Source organism: Pundamilia nyererei, unplaced genomic scaffold (genome assembly GCF_000239375.1).
Source record: "Pundamilia nyererei isolate P.nyererei 1_Seehausen unplaced genomic scaffold, PunNye1.0 scaffold00034, whole genome shotgun sequence".
Lineage (NCBI taxonomy): Eukaryota > Metazoa > Chordata > Actinopteri > Cichliformes > Cichlidae > Pundamilia > Pundamilia nyererei.
In genome coordinates this window covers 1,303,915-1,324,535 of record NW_005187435.1, presented here as the reverse complement: position 1 = coordinate 1,324,535, position 20,621 = coordinate 1,303,915, and the positions used below count along the sequence as shown (strand labels likewise).

The 20,621-nt window shown below is 38.3% G+C and overlaps 1 protein-coding gene across 2 annotated transcripts in view; it reads right to left on the bottom strand.

Annotated features, from left to right (window-relative positions):
- The window catches only part of igsf21a (immunoglobin superfamily, member 21a), a 182,757-nt gene that overhangs the window by 71,743 nt on the left and 90,393 nt on the right, over positions 1-20,621 (bottom strand). For both annotated transcript variants that reach the window (XM_005729678.1, XM_005729677.1), the window contains one exon: positions 4,650-4,771. In XM_005729678.1, the coding sequence (XP_005729735.1) occupies positions 4,650-4,771 (122 nt within the window). The remainder of the gene's footprint in view (positions 1-4,649; positions 4,772-20,621) is intronic.

Below are 20,621 nucleotides of genomic sequence, written 5' to 3'. Positions count from 1 at the left end.
TTTTTTTATTTCCTATTAAAAGGTCAGCTAATGTTTGAAGTTTTTGTTTGGTATGAATCTCAATTTAAAAAGAATAAAGTCATTTTAGTATTGATTTATTTTCTTTCATATTACTGCTCTGATTACACCCATACATCACAAGAACCATCAACACAGTTAAATGCGTGTTGTTTAGTGAACAGCATTATTAGGGGCTCTTAAACAAACTGTTAAGCAAACATGGCTATTTTGAGTTGTTCTACAATTAAACCACAGCAGCACAACATTTATCAGCTAGGTTTATAACAAATAAAATGTAGCACCATCACATTTATTTATTTATATTTGTCTTTTTTATTTATTTATTTATTTCATTTGTTGTGAAAATTTGGGTCTCAGTCAGTTGTAAAAAGGTGTTTGGGCAATGACACCATAGCAGATGGTTAAATCAAAGTCTTTCTCAGCCATCGGAACTAAAACGATTATCAGCAAACCAAACATATAGGTAATTAAATTAAAAAGAAAAAAAACAATTTTCTGAAAATTACAAAATGTCCTATGTTAAAACACGCACACACAAAACAGCAGGTACACAGTGGCGGTCGATATCAATGGGCCCCCATGGAGGAGCGGCAAAAACAGCACACCGCAAAGAGGGATCGATTGTCCCCTAGGAGTTTTCCTGTAATGCAGGCCTTCCTCTAGAACTTCTTCTGCCTACAAATGCAAGAAAATGCAACTGCCTAGATGGAGAGTGAAAAAGAGAAGACTTGACAGAGTAGTGTCTGATAGCTCATCCAGTCAATCTCTGCATCAAATTAACTAGCACATTGTCAGATACTCTTTCTGGCCTTGAGCATTATGGGTGAATGGGTAAAGACTGGCAGTTGTAAGATGGTGAAAAGCAGAGATAAACTGCTGAGGACGGGATGCGAAGTGAGGTGTGTAGTCATCTGTTTCCTTAATGAATGAGCATGAAACAAAATAATCAGGATAATGCTGTGATTCGGTGAGTGTGACAGACTCACTACTTTGTGGTTGCATTATACTAAGTGCTGATGTAGCTCATCTTTCTGTCCTTACCCAACACTATAGTCCTGCTGTTTGCTACCCTAAGTACTTAGGATTTATGCATTGAAATCCACACAAACGCAAAAAGCAGAGCACAGTGACAAAAAGGTAGAAAGAATGGAGGTATTGCTGAAAGAAGGGTAAACGCCCAAATTGAAACGAAACACACAAAGAACACACACACACACACACACACACACACACACACACACACACACACACACACACACACACACACACACACACACACACACACAGACTTTCTGTTGATTAAAATAACTCTAAAGCCCCATTCAGTGTGCATTAATTTGTGAAGCCATTACTCATTCTTCACCACAAATGCAAAGCTTCACTTCACCCTGCAATTATATCTTACAATAGTGTACTGTATGCACATTTCTTTGAAAACAGGAGTCGTGAGAGGGTACTTAAACATCTTTAGAAAGACGTGTGCCACCATTAAAATATTTTACACAAACAGTTTATGGAATGTTTTTTTTTATTTACTCTTATCTCTTTTTTGTTTCAATAAATAAGTGAAGACAAAAGTATGAATCTGCTTTAACTGCTTTTCTGCTTTTATAAAAGAGAGATTGTATGAATGACTCAGTTATTATGTGACCTGTGGCAGTTTATTCTATATTTTTTCAGTTTGAATACATTTTCAATCCATTCAAAAACATGTATTTTTTTCATGTTTTATACTCAATAATAATACTCAAATGTCAAGTGGTGCAACTGCTGATTTAAATGAACAGATTCAAAAGAAGATTTTTTTAAAATTGTGTTTAACGGTAATTCAACATAAAATAGTCGGGCACTATTTACTTTTAATTGCTACAATAATCCATTTCATCCACTTTATTCTGCTTATCTGATTCAGTGTTGCCCAATCCAGCTGTCACCAAGTGAAAGGCAGGGTACATCCTGGATAGGATCATCAGTCTATTGTATGTTAAAATATTCTAAATAGTTTTAAAACTGTTAAAATAAATAAAATGATTTTGTACACCAACTGTTCTTAAATTTCAGGCTGACACAGCCAAGACTACGAGACTTTTATTATTAAGTATAAAAAGTGATGTAGCAAAAAAGAAATTTAATCATACAAACAAAATGGGGTTTGTATGTCTGGCTGAATGCATGAATGAAAACTATACATCTGCTGGCACCTCACAAAAAGTATGGGAACAGCACTCTATGTAAAAAGAGAATTTTAGTTTAGTTATACTTTAACTTGTTCTCTTAATAGGCATCCATTAATATCAAATACATTAATATAAAATACAGGCTTTGCATTTTTGGATGAACATTATACTAAAACTCCTACTCTTTTTAAACACATTTCTTCTATACAACAGAGACAAGGTAACAGATGTCCATTTTCTATAACTTAGCAATATCAGCCTCAAAATAGATTTTAGTTTTTTTTATCTGCACTACTAAAGCAGAATTTACAGAAACCTCAAGTGGAAGAGAAGATCTGACTTTACAACTGCAGTCAAACTTTAATGTGTAAAAGTTAAGGAACACATATGAAACCTGCATCCGATTTGGTTGGGTTTTCCAAAACAGCAAGTGGTCAAGTGTAAGGAAAAAATGGTCAATCAACTGTGCAGTGGCGGATAAATGCATTGTATCTCAAGTCACTGTGCACAATTAGTAATGTTAAAAAAGTGCTGTGACTGCAAACAATCATCATAAAAATCGTACTGTTCTCAGTATAAAAAGCTACATTATTACATGTGGCCTATACAGGATGTGTTAAACCAATAACTGATGTCAAGTCAAAGAGTCTTTTATGACAAGCAGCAAACTCCTGCTTTTGATTGGACCCTGAATAGATATCAAATTTCCAGGGTCACTAGTTATGTGCAAGATCTGTTGTTTCCCTTACAAGAACTAATCTATGTATTGCCACTTGAAGATGCAGAATGTCACAGCTGCTGTCGTTCTTTGAAAGATTACAGTAATAGCTGTTGAAGCCAAACAAGACTGGGAAATCTTAGATGAACCAATATCAGTGTGACTTCAGATGCTGTTGAATATTTGCAAGATGTAGGAAGGATTCTTTTTATTATTGCTACACTATAATAGTACCATAATCACATATAGCTTTTAGATTATACAAAAGCTCTGAAGTTTCCTGCACAATGTTCCATGTTTATAAAGGCTACAGAATATTGAGGCAATCATTTTTGGTCATAAAGCTCCATTCGTCAGAGTGGTAAGGCTTTGTACAGAAGATTTACAATTCTAAAGTGGAAACGGGTGAATACAGTGAGTAAAAATTCAGCTTTTTGCATTTATGAGAAGCACTGAGTTTCTGTTAGACACCATGAAAGCAGGAGTGTGACCAGGGAGTCTTTCTTGACTGGAAAACCGGTGTGATTGTGGCAGAATCCCACATGTCTCTCTGGATGACTAACACGGGCTTAGCATTCTTGTACGGGTGCAGGTAGCAACCAACTGATCAGTGCGCTGTAGAAGACTTTGTGTATATATATATATATATGGATGTGTCCACATGTGGTTGGTCATTTCTTTTGTTGCTGTGTACAAACATGTTTTCATGTTAGTGTGAATATAAGTGTGTACGCCATTCCATTTTGATTACGCCTACAGTCCCAAAGGGATAGTGGGATTGTCTAAATAAATCATTTTCAGCTGGGCAGACACACCACACAGGAGAAAAGAGAATGGAAAGAAAAAGGAGAGAAAATACATCGAGGTAATGTACATGAGCCAAATCAAAAACACAACAACAACAAAAAACAGCAGGATAAAGATGAGATGAAAAGGAATGATGAAAGTGGGATCATTACAAAAAGGATGCAAAGTGTGAAGCATTCTGGGTTTGAATGAAGTTGCAAGGGCAATGAATGGCCAGCGTATCCTTTTGTGCTGCTAAGCATTCAAATAATGATATCTACAGGAGAAGAGCCAAAGCAGAGGGAGAGAGAAATGCGGAGATATGCAGACAGCCAGCCGTATTGTAAGGCCTGGGGTAAAAGAAGGCCGTCCCTGGGATGCCTTAAATGTGTAATCAAGCCAACCAAAGTCACGAGACTCCTCCTACTCTGATGTTCTCAATTTCTTGGCAACTTAGTAAAACTTGTTAATGTATACATAGCAGTACTATGTATCCTGTGGATAACAGATCCTTCAAATATAGGTGAAGCACATGCTCAACTCCATGTGCTGCATCGCTCCAAGTTAAAGAGATTGGGTTTGCTACCTGGGATATATAAAACCACTACATAATAGGGCAGCCTGACCAGATGTTAGATAAATCTTTAAAACTAAAGACTTTATCCTGTGCAGAGTTGATGATTAGAGTTTGCCACTGCCTCCTGTCCTCATGTAATAAAACCCCTTTGCTCGGTCACTGAGTCTGGCCTTCTGGCCTCATCTGACCACCAGCAGATGGCTGGGAATGAAGTTGGGTTGTACCGAACAGGAATTCATCTTAGTGCATTTCATCACAGTGTCAGAAGGTTGTTTGATTATACAGTGAGTTTAATATTTTACAATTCACCACTGCAGCAAAACAAATCTATTATGAAAAACAAGAAAACTGAATTCATTTTTAGGCTTACCGGACAGTTGATTGGTATACAAGGTCTTCACGCCTGCGGTAGTCCTCCATGTGAGAGTAGTTTGTATTAAACATAGCATCGTAGGTGAAGATTTTCTGCTTGATAGTACCTCCATCTGTGACCTGTGAAGCAAAAGGAGAGAGCATTACTAAGGTGAATTCTCCAGTGATGAATGGGACAGGAGCAACCTTTTTACCCCTAGAGCTTTTCTTATGAATAAACTGTTGTCACATGGCCTGAGAGTGCACAAAGTAATCCTGCCTGCAATTACCTCATTGATTCATGATAAGTTTATTCATTATAAGGTCTAATGGCAAAGGGATTAAAAATCTGCTGACACGATAACCTCGAAGAGACAGTCTCTCAGCTTCATTTGTGGCCATGGATAAATCTTAATGAAGACTGACGTAGTACAGTGTTCTGCATGTGACAAGTAGTCCGCTTTCTGTAGAGGTAATAGCATGTGACAAGACAAAGATAACAGAAGAGGATATTCAAACACTGGTCTTGTTTCATTTTTTTTCTGGGTAGATGATCGAGCAGTCCCTAATGCTGCTTTGAAGAAGGACATTGTTGGTGAGCCATGGATCCTTCTTCTGTTTGCCAGAGAAGATTGGTTCTGATCCAAACAAATCATTTCAGTTGAATAAACAATGTCAAAGGATTTCATGATTAGTCCATACTAAAATACACATGGTCTCATGTAAAGAAAAGGCTAAATTGTACTTATATCAGCAAACAATTGTTCCCTGTGAATGTAGGGTAACTCCTATGACCCCTTGCCTCTAGAGAAAGCTTGCTGCCTTAGGCTTATTTTGCTAACAGGTTCTGCAGAGGGAGTTGGCAATGCTGAAACAACGAAAAGCGCAGGAGTGTGAAAATAAATTACCCCAGTTACCTGTAACAAACAACTTCTTCTTGGTTACAGGCCCACCGGTTTGGCAGGAGCTGGGATTTTTTTTTTAAACAGATTTTAAATATTAAAGGTCAACATGCTTGCTCGTAAAAAGCATTCATCTACTTTCTAACTTAAGATTTTTGAGAGGAAGTTTTCCGGATGTTGTGAACAAAATCAAAGGATTGTGCCCATCTGTTTTATTTTAATATCACTTCACATGTATAGCACAAAGCAAGTTTATTTGGACCACTATAGAAGAGGAGAGGGAGATTAAGAGCAGCCTCTAAAAGCAAAAGCACATCTGGAAACCAGTCAGACTTGTCCCACCACTGTAGCTACAGTAATGCTTATTTTACAAAGATCGGTTTAAGGAGGAAAACTGGTATTTTTTTGTTTAACATACTTGTGCAACACCACACATGAAATAGATTTTTCAGACTTTAAAAGCATACCTCCATTAACTTTATTTCCATATTGTACAATGGTATCTCATATGGGTGCCATACACATATTGGAAATCGAGAGACAGCACATTCCAATGGAAAAAAATAAAATGCCGCTGAGACAAAGTAATATACGTTACAGATTAATGCAGAGTGAAGCACACATTCATAACAATGAATTATGCAGCAAAACTGTCACTGAAATTTGAATGGTTCATTTCCAGTTATTTGCCTGTATCTCTCAATTTCACACTGCAATAGTGCCTGAGTAAGTGATTAAATACGTGAAACTAGATCAAATACAATTCTACAAAAAGAGTTTTGTTATTTGTATTTGCACGTTTCTGTCAGTCAAAAATAATTTGAACAACTAATGTTAGACAGCAAGCGCAATCATTTTTATTGGTCCTTAATATTTCCTTGATTGCTTGTTTTGAATTGTAGGTCTATGCCTTGTATAAATGCAACTAGCTGTTCAACTAGTTTTGGCAGTATTAGTCATTAAATATAACATACAAGACAGCCTTAACCTTGGACAATCAACTGAGCCAAAAAAATAAATAAATAAATTAGGCATATATTGCAAAAGAATGGACAAAAATGCAGGAGTTCTGCAACTAAAAGCAATATTTAGTTTGGTCTTCTTAAAGCACAATAGCAAAATAAAATAACATGTGATGGTTTGAAGCTCAAACTAAAACACTGGAAAAGAAAGAGTCCTTCTCTAAAAGAATGAAGAATGGTTTCGGTAAGAGCTGCACCAAGTTCCTGTATGTGTTCGTAGGGCTGGTTTGACTCAATCTAATGACCTTAGCTTGAGATGACACTTTAGGTAATAAGTACCCAATTTGAGCCGGGTAGCTTTGAGGATATATCATTTTATTTGTAATCCTTGTAGAATGTGAGAAGCAATAACCGTATCTAGTGGAGCTAAAGAAGAAAAGCATTCCACCTACAGAAATGCAAACATCATTACCACAATCCAGAAAAAATACATCAAAGTGTTTAATTGCCAAGTCTCCTGGAAATGCGCTGGAAAAACACCACAAAAGCAATAAAAAGGATAAACAAACTTGTGGATTATCTCCAAAAAGGGGTTGCATATCTTCAGATTTTTAGGGTTTCATTAGTTCATGTCAGATGCATAGGCATGCCTAAAGCTGTATGAGACATTCAGATCTAACCAGATATTTTCTACTTTGGCATAGGAAAGAAAGAAGACATGACTGTAATCATTTACACTGATTTTCATTTGCAACTTTAAGAAATTAACAAATCCTACAAATGAAGGCTTACTTTCCCTTTACTTTCAAAGTGCAGCTGAATTTAAAGTTCGAAGACTGAATAAACTCATGCAAATATGATTAGCTGTTCTTCAAGTACTGAGCTGAGTTGGGGATATTTCCTTGCTGCCTTCTTTCACAGTCTATGTAATCCAGCAAGCATTACTATTGCTTAGTCCTCCTCCTGGAAAATCTGGTGGATAATGCAGGTGTTAGATTTCTGGTTGTCTAGAAGCCCTAAGGACCAGAGAGAAGATTTCTGCCTAAGACAGGTCTTCTCAGTGGCACCCTCTCTTTATCTATCTCTTCTTAATGATTGCACCTCTTAATTAAGACTAACCTGTAAACCCCTGTGTAATAAATCTGATACAATCTACACATCAGTGAATGTCTTGCTATCCCCTCAAGAGGACCAAGACTAACTATGGAAGGGACAGAACAGTGAGAAGGGAGAGAGAGTGGGAGGGTGAAAAGAGATCCAAACTGTGCCAAAATGGCTCTACAAGAGGGAGGGCAAGAGGGAGATGAATACTCTTTGATTGCAGAAAAGCACCGTTGGGGAAGCAAAGCTTTGCTACAACTGCTTTGTTGAATCCAGGCCATGCAATGCACATGAGGCACAGAAGCACCAAACCTTTCTAACACTCTGCCATCTGGAGATATGAAAGGCGAGAATGGGTGGTAGAAAGTTTGCTACTTCTCTCCTGTCTACATTGTGTCATAAAGTGGCAAAAGAAGAGTAGGTTGACAGAGAGGTAACAACGAGGTGAGTTTGAAAGTGCTTAAACCAGAGTCCTGTGCTTCTCTTGAGATGTTGCAATCCTAAAATCTCTCCAGACAGAGGTTGTATCCTTCCTGGCCAGTCAGCTGAAATGCCTCTCTAATGATGTCTGCTATTATTGGGGTCAGATTAGGACTGGGTCTCAGGGGTTAACCAAAGCCCTCCTCCCCTCCGCCTGTCTAGGGTGGGCCTATTTATAGGCTGCAGCTGCATCAGCAGCCACTGGAGGAAATTCAGCTAACACACTGCGGGCCAACTGTGAGAGATTCAACCTGAATCCTGCTTTATAATTTCAGGCAGCAGCCTGAGAATCACTACAGAAAGTCTTTTTACACCATTTTTGAAACAAGTTAGAAAAAAAATTTAACTGTGCATAGTTTCCAAAGGATTTCTAGTCTCTACTTACAAAGCCATGGAAGACCTATGAAATTAAAATTATACTAAGCATGTTCTTCATATGGTGTATAATAATTAGATGGTAATGGCTTTCAACAAATTTTTTATTCATATCTTATTAGCATTTTTTGTGATCTGAATGCAAAGTCTACCACGTTCATAAGATGGTCAACAGCATGGCTTTCAAATAATATCTTAATAAGATTTATTCCCATTCAGATTTATTTCCATTCAGTCTCTCATTTAAAGACTAACAAAAGAGATGATCAGTTCATTGTCATGACCTGGCTTGGCACTTTCCTTCATTTCCATGCTAATTTGCCTAATATTATTATGTCACAAAGTGTCATTTTGAAACCGGCTAGAAAAACTGGGAGACACTGTCTTGTAAAATTGCCATTTCTGTACCGAAACAATAATGCAAAATACAGAACTTGTGTCCCAGAATGTCAAATTACTTGAATTACTTAAATAAGTTAAAATAATAAGTTTCCTCTACAATGCTGTGGAGGAAACAATTATTTGATCTCCTATAAACTTGTAAGTTTGCTAATAAGGAAATGGACAGTCTATATTTTTTAAAGTACTCTCATTTTACTGGATAGAGATAGAATATTAACCAAAAATCCAGAATAAAAGGACATCAACGTTTTAAATTGACTTGCATGTCATTAAGTAAAATAAGTATGTATAAGTAGATGAAATATGACTTAGTACTTGGTTGGGAAACTCTTGGCAAGCGCAGCTCTAAGACATTTGTTGTAGTTGGTCATCAGGTTTGCACACATCTCAGAAGGGATTTTGGTCTGCTCCTCTTTACAGAAACTCTTTAAATTTTGGTTTCTGGTTGGCAACTGAAACCTTCAGCTCCATCCACAGATTTTCTCAAGTACCGAGGTCTGGAGACTGTCTGGAGACTGTCTAGGCCACTCCATGATCTTACTGTTCTTCTTTTTTTTACCCACTATTTTGTTGCCTTGGCAGTATGTTTTGGGCCATTGTTATGCTGGAAGAACCATGACCCATCGGCAGTGTTCTTCCTAAGGGAAGTAGGTTCTTATCCAAGGTTTTACAATACATGGTCCTGTCCATTGGCTCCACAATGTGCTGAAGTTATCCAGTATCCTCTGCAGTAAAACAGTCCCAAAGCATAATGTTTTTTCCACCTCTGTTACTTGACTGTGGGGATGGTGTTCTTTGGGTCATTCTCAAAGCATTTATTTCCTCCAAACATGGCATGTCAAGTTGATGCCATAAGAGTTTGATTTTGGTCCAAAGCACTTTCCCCAAGCTTCTCTAAATCATTTAGATCTTCTGTGGCACATGTGCCTCCTTGAGCAAGGGGACCATGCAGTACTGCATGATTTCAGTCCATTAGGTTGCAGTGCGTTACCAATGGCGGTCTATGTGACTGAAGATATTAACAAGCTCGTCTCATGTAGTTTTTGGCTGGTCCACCACCTTTATCATGATAACCTCACTCAATGAGGCAAGATCTTGCACTGAACTCACAGATGAGGGTGACCAATAGTCGTGTTATATGTCTTCCAATTCCAAATAATGGCAGCAACAGTTTCTTGACAATGGTCTTGAGGCTCATTCCAGCCTTTTGCAATTCTACAGTAATTTCCATGATGTATTTTGCCATCTCTTTGGTCATGTCCATGGTGGCAGAGAGGCTGGAATGGAGTAAATGATGTGCTTTATGCACATAATAAGATGAAGTCAGGAGTATCTGTAATTGATAGATTGTTATCTGTGTGCCACAGAGACACACCCAATCTGTGGGATGCCTTACTCAGTTTTCAGGTAACTAGTGTTACCAGCGCATTTGGCTATGGGTGAGCTAGTACGTCCTATCTTAGTGGCATGCCCTAGTTTCTTCGTATCAAAAACAAAGGACCATACACATTTTCACTTAATGTGAACAGATTTTCGGTTGCCCGACAGAGTCTGTCCCACACCTGGTGGGTTATTTCGAGGTTCAGTCCTACTCCCCATAGACTTGTTTATTGCTCCACATCATCAGATTGTAAGCCAGCCCGTGTAGTGCCACAGATCGAGTGCCTCCCTCATGGTCTATCACTGTAGTATTGTCTGTCCTGACCAAGACATGACAATTTTTCAGGATTAGCAAGAAATGTCTCAAAGTCAGAAAACCTGCCATGAGCACAAAGTAATTTATATGTGCTCAACAGTGCCTCTGGGGCCAAGTGCCATTAGACAGATGCATAACAGCAACCTGGTGTTTCTTGCCACTTCCTCTCTGCTGGAAGCACGTATTAGAAAACTGTTCAAATATGTGAACACTGTCTACGAAGGGTCCACGGTTTCTTTGATACACTGAAAACCCAAGGGGGGAGTGCCAGCCCGAACACGAGGGTATTCCTTGGCTACACCCTGAATAGCATACCTGATAAATTTTCTGTTCTCTACTTAAATTCTTATGTGAAAATAAGCATCCTCATATCCCACTGATTTGAACCAGTCACCCTGTCAAATAGATCAAAACAGCACATTTCATGTCTGCATTTTGAATTTGTATACTATGAGGTGAAAATTAAAAGAATCAGTCTACCCTTTTGCAGAGTGAGGAAATATTTGCATTGGAAGCCGCATACTTAATTTCCTCCTCTGGTCAAATTCTATTGCCCCTCAGCTTAAGAAAGAAGAAATTTCACTCTAGTGAAACTGGGCGGGTTTGTTCCAGACTGTAGTCTGCTGCCACTCACAACAGTTGCCAACACCCATGGATGGAGTGTACATGCGTGCCATTCCTGTACTCTGGCGGCCAAGGAGCCTGGGGGATTAAAGTACAAAACTGGACAGCTATGCCCTCTTTTAATATGGCAATAGTATCCTAATATGGAAATCCCATGAGCTAATATTACCTTAATATTATGAGATAACTGCCTTTAAAGTGATAGCAAAGCAAAAAAAAAAAAAAAAAATAATAATCAAATGCACAGATATTACCATGTTTTATTATTTTTACCCATTTAACTACACTATTACTAACTGATTTTGTCTCATAATCTTACATTTGTTTCCACAATATTAACTTCAGCCTCTGGCTTGATATTACGAAATTACAGAAATTTCAATGCAATATTACTCAGCTATAAAAACTGTTGATTACTTGACTCTCGCTTGGATATTACTTAAGTAATTAAAATATATTAATTTGCTGTTTTGATAGTATTGCCTTCTCGATTCCACCCTATTATCCCACTGCTACGACATTATCAATGAGTGCTAATAGAAAGTATTGTGTGTATAACAACAGGGACAATGCAGGCGCATTTCAAAGTGTGGATCTGCAAAACCTAAGTACTGTATAATGTTGATCTTCACTCAGTGAGAAGATTCGGTATGCAGCATTGGTGGCCCTGCCTCTTAACCTGTGAGTTTACAGCTCTGCATGCTGTGCTTCCCTAGTGGGTGCTGAGTGACAGAGGACTTGGTTAACGGGATTTCATGCTTCAAATGACAGGCTTCTCTCCTCCCTCTGTCTGTCACTACACTCTGTGGGGAAGCACAGTTAATTCAAGCTGGTAGGTTGCAACGCTGCAAACATATACAGTACCTTTGATGCACAAAAGGGTTGATAATACAGTGCCACACTAAATTTAAAAAAACCTGAGTTTGTAGGAACGGTTCATCTAACAATTCCTTTAACAGTAAGACTGCTTCAAAGCATATAAAACTAATTCAAAATGCTTTAGCTCATCAAATACAATTTGCGAATATTTATTTGAGAGACACTTGCCAGCAGCCATGGAAATACAGTGATAGTCCCTTTTGCTACTTCCATATTACCTCTAGAAATATAATGGAAACTTGTGATGCTATCAGGTCTTCAAGCAGAGTTTGCACTGGAATAAATCATCATACTTAGGCAGTTGTCAGTATAAAGATTAAAAAAATAAATCTATTCATGTGAGTGTTTTACGGTCAGTGGCTTTGCTTACAAATCTGAAATGTGAGCCTTTCGTATAAGAAATTTTCAGTCAATGGCTATATGCACATACAAAGTATAGGAGCACAGCACTGTTGTAGTAAAATCGTTTTCCAGCATGTTATCAGTATCACATGTTCCAGCTCTACTGTCAGGCATTTTGATTCCAGCATTACAGCTTACAAGCAGGTTGTGATTGGCTGCTGCTGGAACTGCCAGATTACATACAAGGATAAGAGCTGGGCTTCATGAAAACTATGCCACCAACAGGAACAGACCAGCTGCATTCAGCTACACCCTAGAGGTAGCAGGGTGAGGGTCAGGCACAGCGACGGTATAAATTCAGGCAGTTGAGTGTTATGCAAGCGTGTTATCTAAAGCCATCTGAGACAAGGCCATCCAGAGATGGTTATTACGGCTGTCATTCTGAGGGAGAAAGGCTGTCTGTGGGCTGACAGCGAGGAGGTGATGAGATCAAAGCAGGTCAGACTTGTTGGTGACTGCTGATCTACAGTATATTGGTTATTGTAAAGGCACTGTATAAAGCAGTGCAGAATGTCCTGGGCATTATTACAGTACAGTTTTTGAACTTCTTCTCCAGACATTGATTATATCTCAAAAAGACATTAAAATTACACATATTGATTTTTTCCATGAAAATATAATTCACTTCATGCCTTAAATAGCTTAGATACACTCTACATGTTTGCATCCTTTAGTACTGTATGTGCAGATCTAAGAATATGCAAATATATACACAAGCTGTCTTAATACATAATTTTGACAAGTTATTGGTACACTGCATTTCTACGGGGGAAATATTCATCCTACGCATTGACTGCTTATTTCGCTAATGAGCTATCTTATAAGCTAGCCTATAAAAAAAAAACACACCATATGGATATGTTAACAACATTCCAAGTTTTCACTGGAGGGGTCTTTCAAAAAGTGGAAAGACTTTTTGTGAATCAAACTGAAGTGGTGCTGGAATTTAGAAAAATGCATGCCATTTCATCTCTCTAAGCAATTACATCTGAGGTGCCCTTAAGCAAAGCACTTCTAACCAAATTGCTCAGTGGAGAGGATTAGCTAACAATAGAAAAATGTGGTTGATCCGGGCAGCACTCAAATGCGGACCATTTCAAGATGGTGCCAATGATAGAACAGATGAATAAAAAATGAATAAAAAAATAAATAAAATAAAAAACCTTTAATAATTGTTGAAGTTTTTTTTTTCTTTAAAGAATTAAACATTTGTGGAGTGGATGCCCTCCTAATGATCTCAAAATACTGTATTCACATGAACATGATGTGGCCTTGAACATTAGGATCAAGATCTGTGAAGTTCATCAAATGAACATTTGTGCAAATTCAGACAAAAAAAAGTGAGGCCTGGACTTCTGCATGTTTCCCCTACACCTGCTTGTGTTCTCCCCAAGTTTCTTTTCACAGTCTAAAAACATGCATATTAATTGATAATTCTAAATTGGTTGTCGGTGTGAATGTGACTGCGAATGTTGTCTCTGTGTGTTAGCGACCTGTTCACAGTGTACCTCACGTCTCACCCTAGGACAGATGCAATAGGCTTTAAGCCCTTCCCCACATCTCCATCTACCACAACCCTGAATTGGACAAGTAGTTAAGAGGATGGATGGATAATATAATACAATGCAGTTTATGATTTATTCACTTTCTTCCCCAGTTAAAACAAACTGTTTCTCATCATAATAGTGTATATATTGCTTTGTGGTCATAATTGACTGTCAACTAAATACACATACATCATATGAGACAGTTTCATAATTCTGTACAACTTCCTAGAATTTAATTACATGTGATATTTTTCTGTATCTTAAAATTCTATGTTATTCTGACAATTCATTACATGCCACATTTTTACTGCACTCCCAGAGCTTCTGTTTTTTCCAGCCTGAATCACTCTTAAGCCTGTCTGACCTCCAGGCTAGTGCAGCCTTGTGTCACCCTGAGCCACTTAATTGTCCCTGTAACTGCATGTGCGTGTCGCTTGATATGCAAATGACATAATTCCAACAAATTAGTATGACTGTGCTTAACACTGATAATGTATTGTGTCAAAGTCCATCTAATTTATAATTTCCTGTAATACGTGTGTGCAGGGCAGAAGTGAAATAAGTAAAAGTGTCCTCTGTGTTACTTACTTTGAAAGATAACTGTCAACACACTTCTTTGTGCGTGAGTGTTTTTAACTACAACACCCCAGGCAATTTATGTGCGTCAGTAAGTTATCAGTTAACAAGATGGTTACAAAAAAACCCTGCTGTGCTATGTATGATGTGTGTCATCTATAATCCAGCTGCATGCAACTTGTTCTTGCAACCGACTTGTTAAAGAAAATTCTAGATGGTTTTTTTTTCCCTTCATGATTCGACTAATGATGCAGTTTTATCCACCAAACCCATGTCCAACAACATTTTTGCCATTTTCTACTATATCACAGATGGGTTTTGACTCAAAAGGGCGCACAAGTTGGAAAACAGATGGTCTTAAAAGACATCAAGGCCACTGTGGACATAACGAGTCTGCATATGTTTGCAACTTCACAGTTCTCTTCCTCTTCTTTTTCTTCTTCCCTATCCTCCAGATTACTGGAGCCACCATTTGCATCTGCCAGTTGATGGATATATGGGGAATGTTATTGAATGCATAAATCACAAAGCAGGTCGCGAGCATAGAGCAGAATGCTGAATTTAGCAGAATGCTAAAATAGACAAAGGTTCTTGTTTTCTTCATAAATTTTATGAGTGAGTTTATTATGATAAAGCATCTTCTGCCTTCAAACTGCAAGAAAATTTATCACCAGCATTGTTCTCTGACAGAAATTGGTTGAAAGCAGAAATTCATATTGGGATTACGATGTGTGCACATTTAAAAGGTTAAAGCAAGATCCTACTGAATGATAGATTTCATCTACAGAAATTGGATCTTTTCAACAATTAAATAAATAAAAACTAAACACAGAAGAGAGCTATGGCCATATGTTTTTGGACAGAAACAGACTGTTTTGTAATTTTCCCGTGTAAACCACTACAGGGGATTTTAAACAAGTCAAGATGTAACTGAAATTCTTAATTTCAGGTTTTATTTAAGTGGTTTGGCTTAACCAGAGTACTGTAGTCATGTCTTTCATAACTGTTTCGGACTTACAGATGCTTTTACAGTTTTGCTCATGTTTTCATATCCTGGCATAATTTCTTATGAAGTTTTTGGAAAATATGACAAAATCATTACATGTGATCGTGCAGAAACTCTTTCTTTTATTTAAATTTACTTATCTGAGAGTGAAGTGAAGTAATTCATCAGATAATTGTGTGCCCCCCTTCATAAAAGAGAATGACAACTGAAAAACCAATTGGCCCTGATCAAAAGTTTGCTTATAAATAAATAGTTGGTTTTATAATATACATACAAATATCCTGGTTTAATTGGCTGATCCCACACCTGTTATGTATTTGATGGTTAAGTAGTGCCTGTTTATAGTCATCCCATTTTGTAGTTCTTATTGCAACCTCTGGACATTTCACTAAGAGCTACATTGACTTTGTTGGCTATTGAGTCATGGAGAAAGCCAAAGAGCTGTCAAAAAAAAGTCTCCAAGAAAAAAAGACCCATCCAACACCATCCAAATATTTGAAAATGCCAGGTAGTGCTCTATGTGTGATTAAAAAAATGGAGAATTAGTGCTTCTGTTGATACCAAGCGATGGTCAGGTAGACCAACAAAAAATCAGCCTCAGCAGTCACGAAAATTGGTCAGGATATAAAGAAAAATTGTTATGCTACTTCAGCTGAAATACAGGTTTAACAGCAAGAAAGTGGCATGACAGATTCAAGATCCGCAATAAGGAGGCACTTGCACAAAAATAGAAAAAAGCCATTACTGAGCCAGGGCCACAAAATAGTATGTCATTTGGTCAAAAGTAAGTCAAAAGTAAGTCATTTGAAGTGATGAGACCAAAAGTGAAATTTATGGTCAAACCATAAATGCTATATTTGGAGGGAAGTCCACAAAGTCTATGGGAAAAGTGCACAACTTGTACTTTGAAACATGGAGGTGGATTTTTAATGTTTTGGGGATATATGAGCTACAAAAGCACAGGGATATTCATAAAAATTGATGACAGTTTGCACTCATCAGTCTGAAAACTGCGCACAGGAAGCACTTGGACCTTCCAACGTGACAATGATTCAAAACACAAGGCCAAATCAACCATTCACTGGACAGGGGAGGAGGACAAAAAAGTGAAGGTTCTGGAGTGGCCACGACAATCTTCTAACCTCAATATCATTGAGCTTCTCAGGGGAAATATCAGATGTGCACTTCATGCAAGACTACCCAACAATTTCCAGGATCCGATGGCTTTTTGTTTTTATTATTCAAGAAGAATGGACAACTCTACCCTCTAGAAAAATGAAGGTACTCATCACTGATGCCAAAGGGAGAAACCATTAGTATTAAGTACAAAGAACTATTTTGAATGGGCACAATCTCATTATTTTTGTTATTGCTATGCTTTGTTCAATGATTGCACAATTCTGCGATGCCATCCATCCATCCATCTTCATCCGCTATATCCGAGGCCGGGTCGCGGGGGCAGCAGTCTAAGCAAAGAGGCCCAGACCTCCCTCTCCCCAGCCACCTCCTCCAGCTTATCCGGGGGAACTCCAAGGCGTTCCCAGGCCAGCCGAGAGATATACTCTCTCCGGCGTGTCCTGGGTTTGCCCCGGGGCCTCCTCCTGGTGGGACATGCCTGGAACACCTCACCCAGGAGGCGCCCAGGGGGCATCCTTGTCAGATGCCCGAACCACCTCAGCTGGCTCCTTTCGATGTGGAGCAGCAGCTGCTCTACTCTGAGCCCCTCCTGGATGGCTGAACTTCTCACCCTATCTCTAAGGGAGAGGCCAGCCACCCTTCGGAGGAAGCTCATTTCTGCCGCTTGTATCCGCGATCTCGTTCTTTCGGTCACTACCCACAGCTCGCACAATTCTGCGATGCCTTATTGCTTAATTAGATTCCACTGAAAATAAAATCAATGTGTTTTGCCTGATAACTCATATTGTCTTTTTGTCACCTTTAAAGATGTTTGCTTTATTCTGGGAGCTTTTATGAGTTTTTCAGCTTAATATTGGCATCCTTTACTTTTATCTGTATCTCTTTGAATTTCATATTGAGAATTCCAGCAAAAAGATAGCACATGGAAGTTCAAAACCTCTTCCAAACAATGTAGCTGCTTATCGTCATGTCACGACAGGCCTTACCTGACAAAGAAGCTTGTTCAGTCAGTTGTCCAATTGCTTTTGAGAATCTATAAAAGCCATGATATCTATACAAATGACTATAATTCCTAATAATTTTTTTTAAACCACTGAATTAAAGCTGAAAATCTGCACTTCAATCACATCTTGATTGTTTCAGTATGCAAAGGCAGTTTCCGAGCTAGGTAAGGAAGGTTGTAATTGTTAAACATGGATGCAGAATTTTGAGCTGGATTGAAACATCTGTCTGTATAGTGCAAAACATCAGGCTCATTTCATGCTTAAATACAAAATTCTAATCCTTAATGTGGCATGGGCTCTTCCATTTTTAATAAGGCACTCTTAAGTTAAATTACAGAAGCAGACACTATATGATATTATTTACTCCGAATGCTTATTTCCAGGGCAACTTTGTGTCTTTTTTTTTACCAAAGTACCAAAGAACAAAAATTCTCATTTAATATTAAAAGCTTCTGTTTCTCTTATTCACTCTACATGGCTAATCTCATGTTCTAGTGCTTTATCTTTTTGTCTTGACGTGTTTACAGTACAGATAGGATTTGATGAGTCTGATATCTTTATTGTAGTCCCAATTTACATACAGACTGATAGATTTGCATTTATAGCTCTCAATGACATACCAAGAATTTATTACCAAAATACTTGTTTTGTGACTGCTATAAAAATGGCAGATTGTCTTGGGTAAAAGACCGAAAGTTGAGGCACACAACGATGTGTGCTGCTGGTAAAGTTTCTGGGCTGCCTTTCCTCATAACAGCCATCCCTCAAGATTCTGTCCATTTAAAGCAATGCAATATCAGGGACTATAACATCTAGTCCTTTTACTGAATTCTTTCTTGATCACTGTATTGTCTCAAGACGATGACTGATTTACATCTCAAATGACATAAAATCAAATGATAGGCTTTACATCTTATACATTTATAACATTTAATCCCTCCAATTAGACCAGATTGTACAACCACACTAGTGAGACATCAAGTGTTAGAGATAAGAGTATTTCATTCCATTAATGCTGACCAAGTCAGTAGTAACACATTCTAGAAATAGACACATCGTGGCTCAAGAGTTGGGAGTTCGCCTTGTAATCGGAAGGTTGCAGGTTCGAGCCCCGGCTCGGACAGTCTCGGTCGTTGTGTCCTTGGGCAAGACACTTCACCCGTTGCCTACTGGTGGTGGTCAGAGGGCCCGGTGGCGCCAGTGTCCGGCAGCCTCGCCTCTGTCAGTGCACCCCAGGGTGGCTGTGGCTACAATGTAGCTTGCCATCACCAGTGTGTGAATGGGTGGATGACTGGATATGTAAAGCGCTTTGGGGTCCTTAGGGACTAGTAAAAGCGCTATATAAATACAGGCCATTTACCATATGCAATACTTATTTTATTTCAGTATAAGAAAAACAATATCCAATCAGAGAAATGTGCAGTTCACTTTGTCTATACTGTACTTCTCTGTGAACTCATGACTTTGAGCAATAACACACACTGTGCATGTGTGTTGCCGTACAAATGAGACAGACGTATGGCTGCTTGTGGAAACTAGACAAGAAGAATAACGACTCATGGGACAAAAATATAGCCCAAGATTGTTTCTTCCCACAATGAGGTGGGACTTTTATTGAAAGTAATGTATACGTTTGCCATTACACAGCCGATTTAATGGGCTTAATTTTAGTGACTGAAATAACACAACAGGGATAAGGATATTTGCCACATTGCTTCCTAAAGTCTCCAGTTTTGCATTTTCTTACTAAAACTAAACTCCACCCTAAAAGACAGTTTTCAAAATATAAAAGCAAATATATAAAGTAAAAGGAGGTCACTAACATTTCCTGAAGTTTAAGTTTGAGGGATGTGAATGTTAGCCACAAAAGCAAATCACTGACCTGGCATATTTGGTCTTAACCAAAGCGAATTTAGAATCACACATAAGAAACCAGAGCACATTGAAAATTTTGATCATTACAGTGACTTAAGTGAACAATTAAGTAGTGTTGTGTTATCAGTACCTGTTTATCTCATTACTGTAAAACATTTACTGAATGCTGAAATCTAATTTTATAATGACTCTGTTTTGACACAGTTCCACAGGGGACTATGGCAAACATATGAAAAACATCATCACACTGAATGGAGGGACAGACAAGCAGTCTAAACATTACCTAAACGTAAACAAAAGGTCAAACGAGGAGAGTACTACAGGAAATTATACATAATGTGTCTATTAGCAGGGACACCATGCACTCACAGCAGAAACCAATTATTTTCTTAAGTGCTATAAATGAAAGTGTCCTACGCCAACATGTCTCCCCCCCCCACACACACACACACACACACACAGACAAGCATTTATACTAACATGCACATACTTGCACTTGAATCTGTGATAAATCTCCCTCAAGCTATTTGAATTAAGACTTATTGCCAGGTCAAATTGGGCCAGGGCTCTCTGGGGCTCAGCCCCCACGTATTAACTCTTCAAAGTCATCGGGGGACGTTCAACCTTTTCACATGTATATATTTTAGTTTTACTTTTAGTTTAAACACATTTTGATGTGTACCATTAGGTTAAATAGCTGTAGATTAATTTCACCTGCAAAGTATATATATACTTGGTAAAATGACCTGAAAACACGAGATCTAACATGATTACCAGTTCAATATGAACCTACTGGCTACAGTCCCACACACCAACACACATTCCTATCCTAATGAGTACACAAGTATGATCTTTTAATTTGAACCTCACAAAGCAAAGATGCAAACCAGCCCAAAGAGACTTAAAAGAAACTGTCACTACTGTTGATCCATGAACAGGTAGAAACAGAGGCTACAAGCCTGACTACTAACCTCTGCTTTTGTTACCTTTTGAAGACCGGAGTCTTGCTGCTGGACTGGGGTC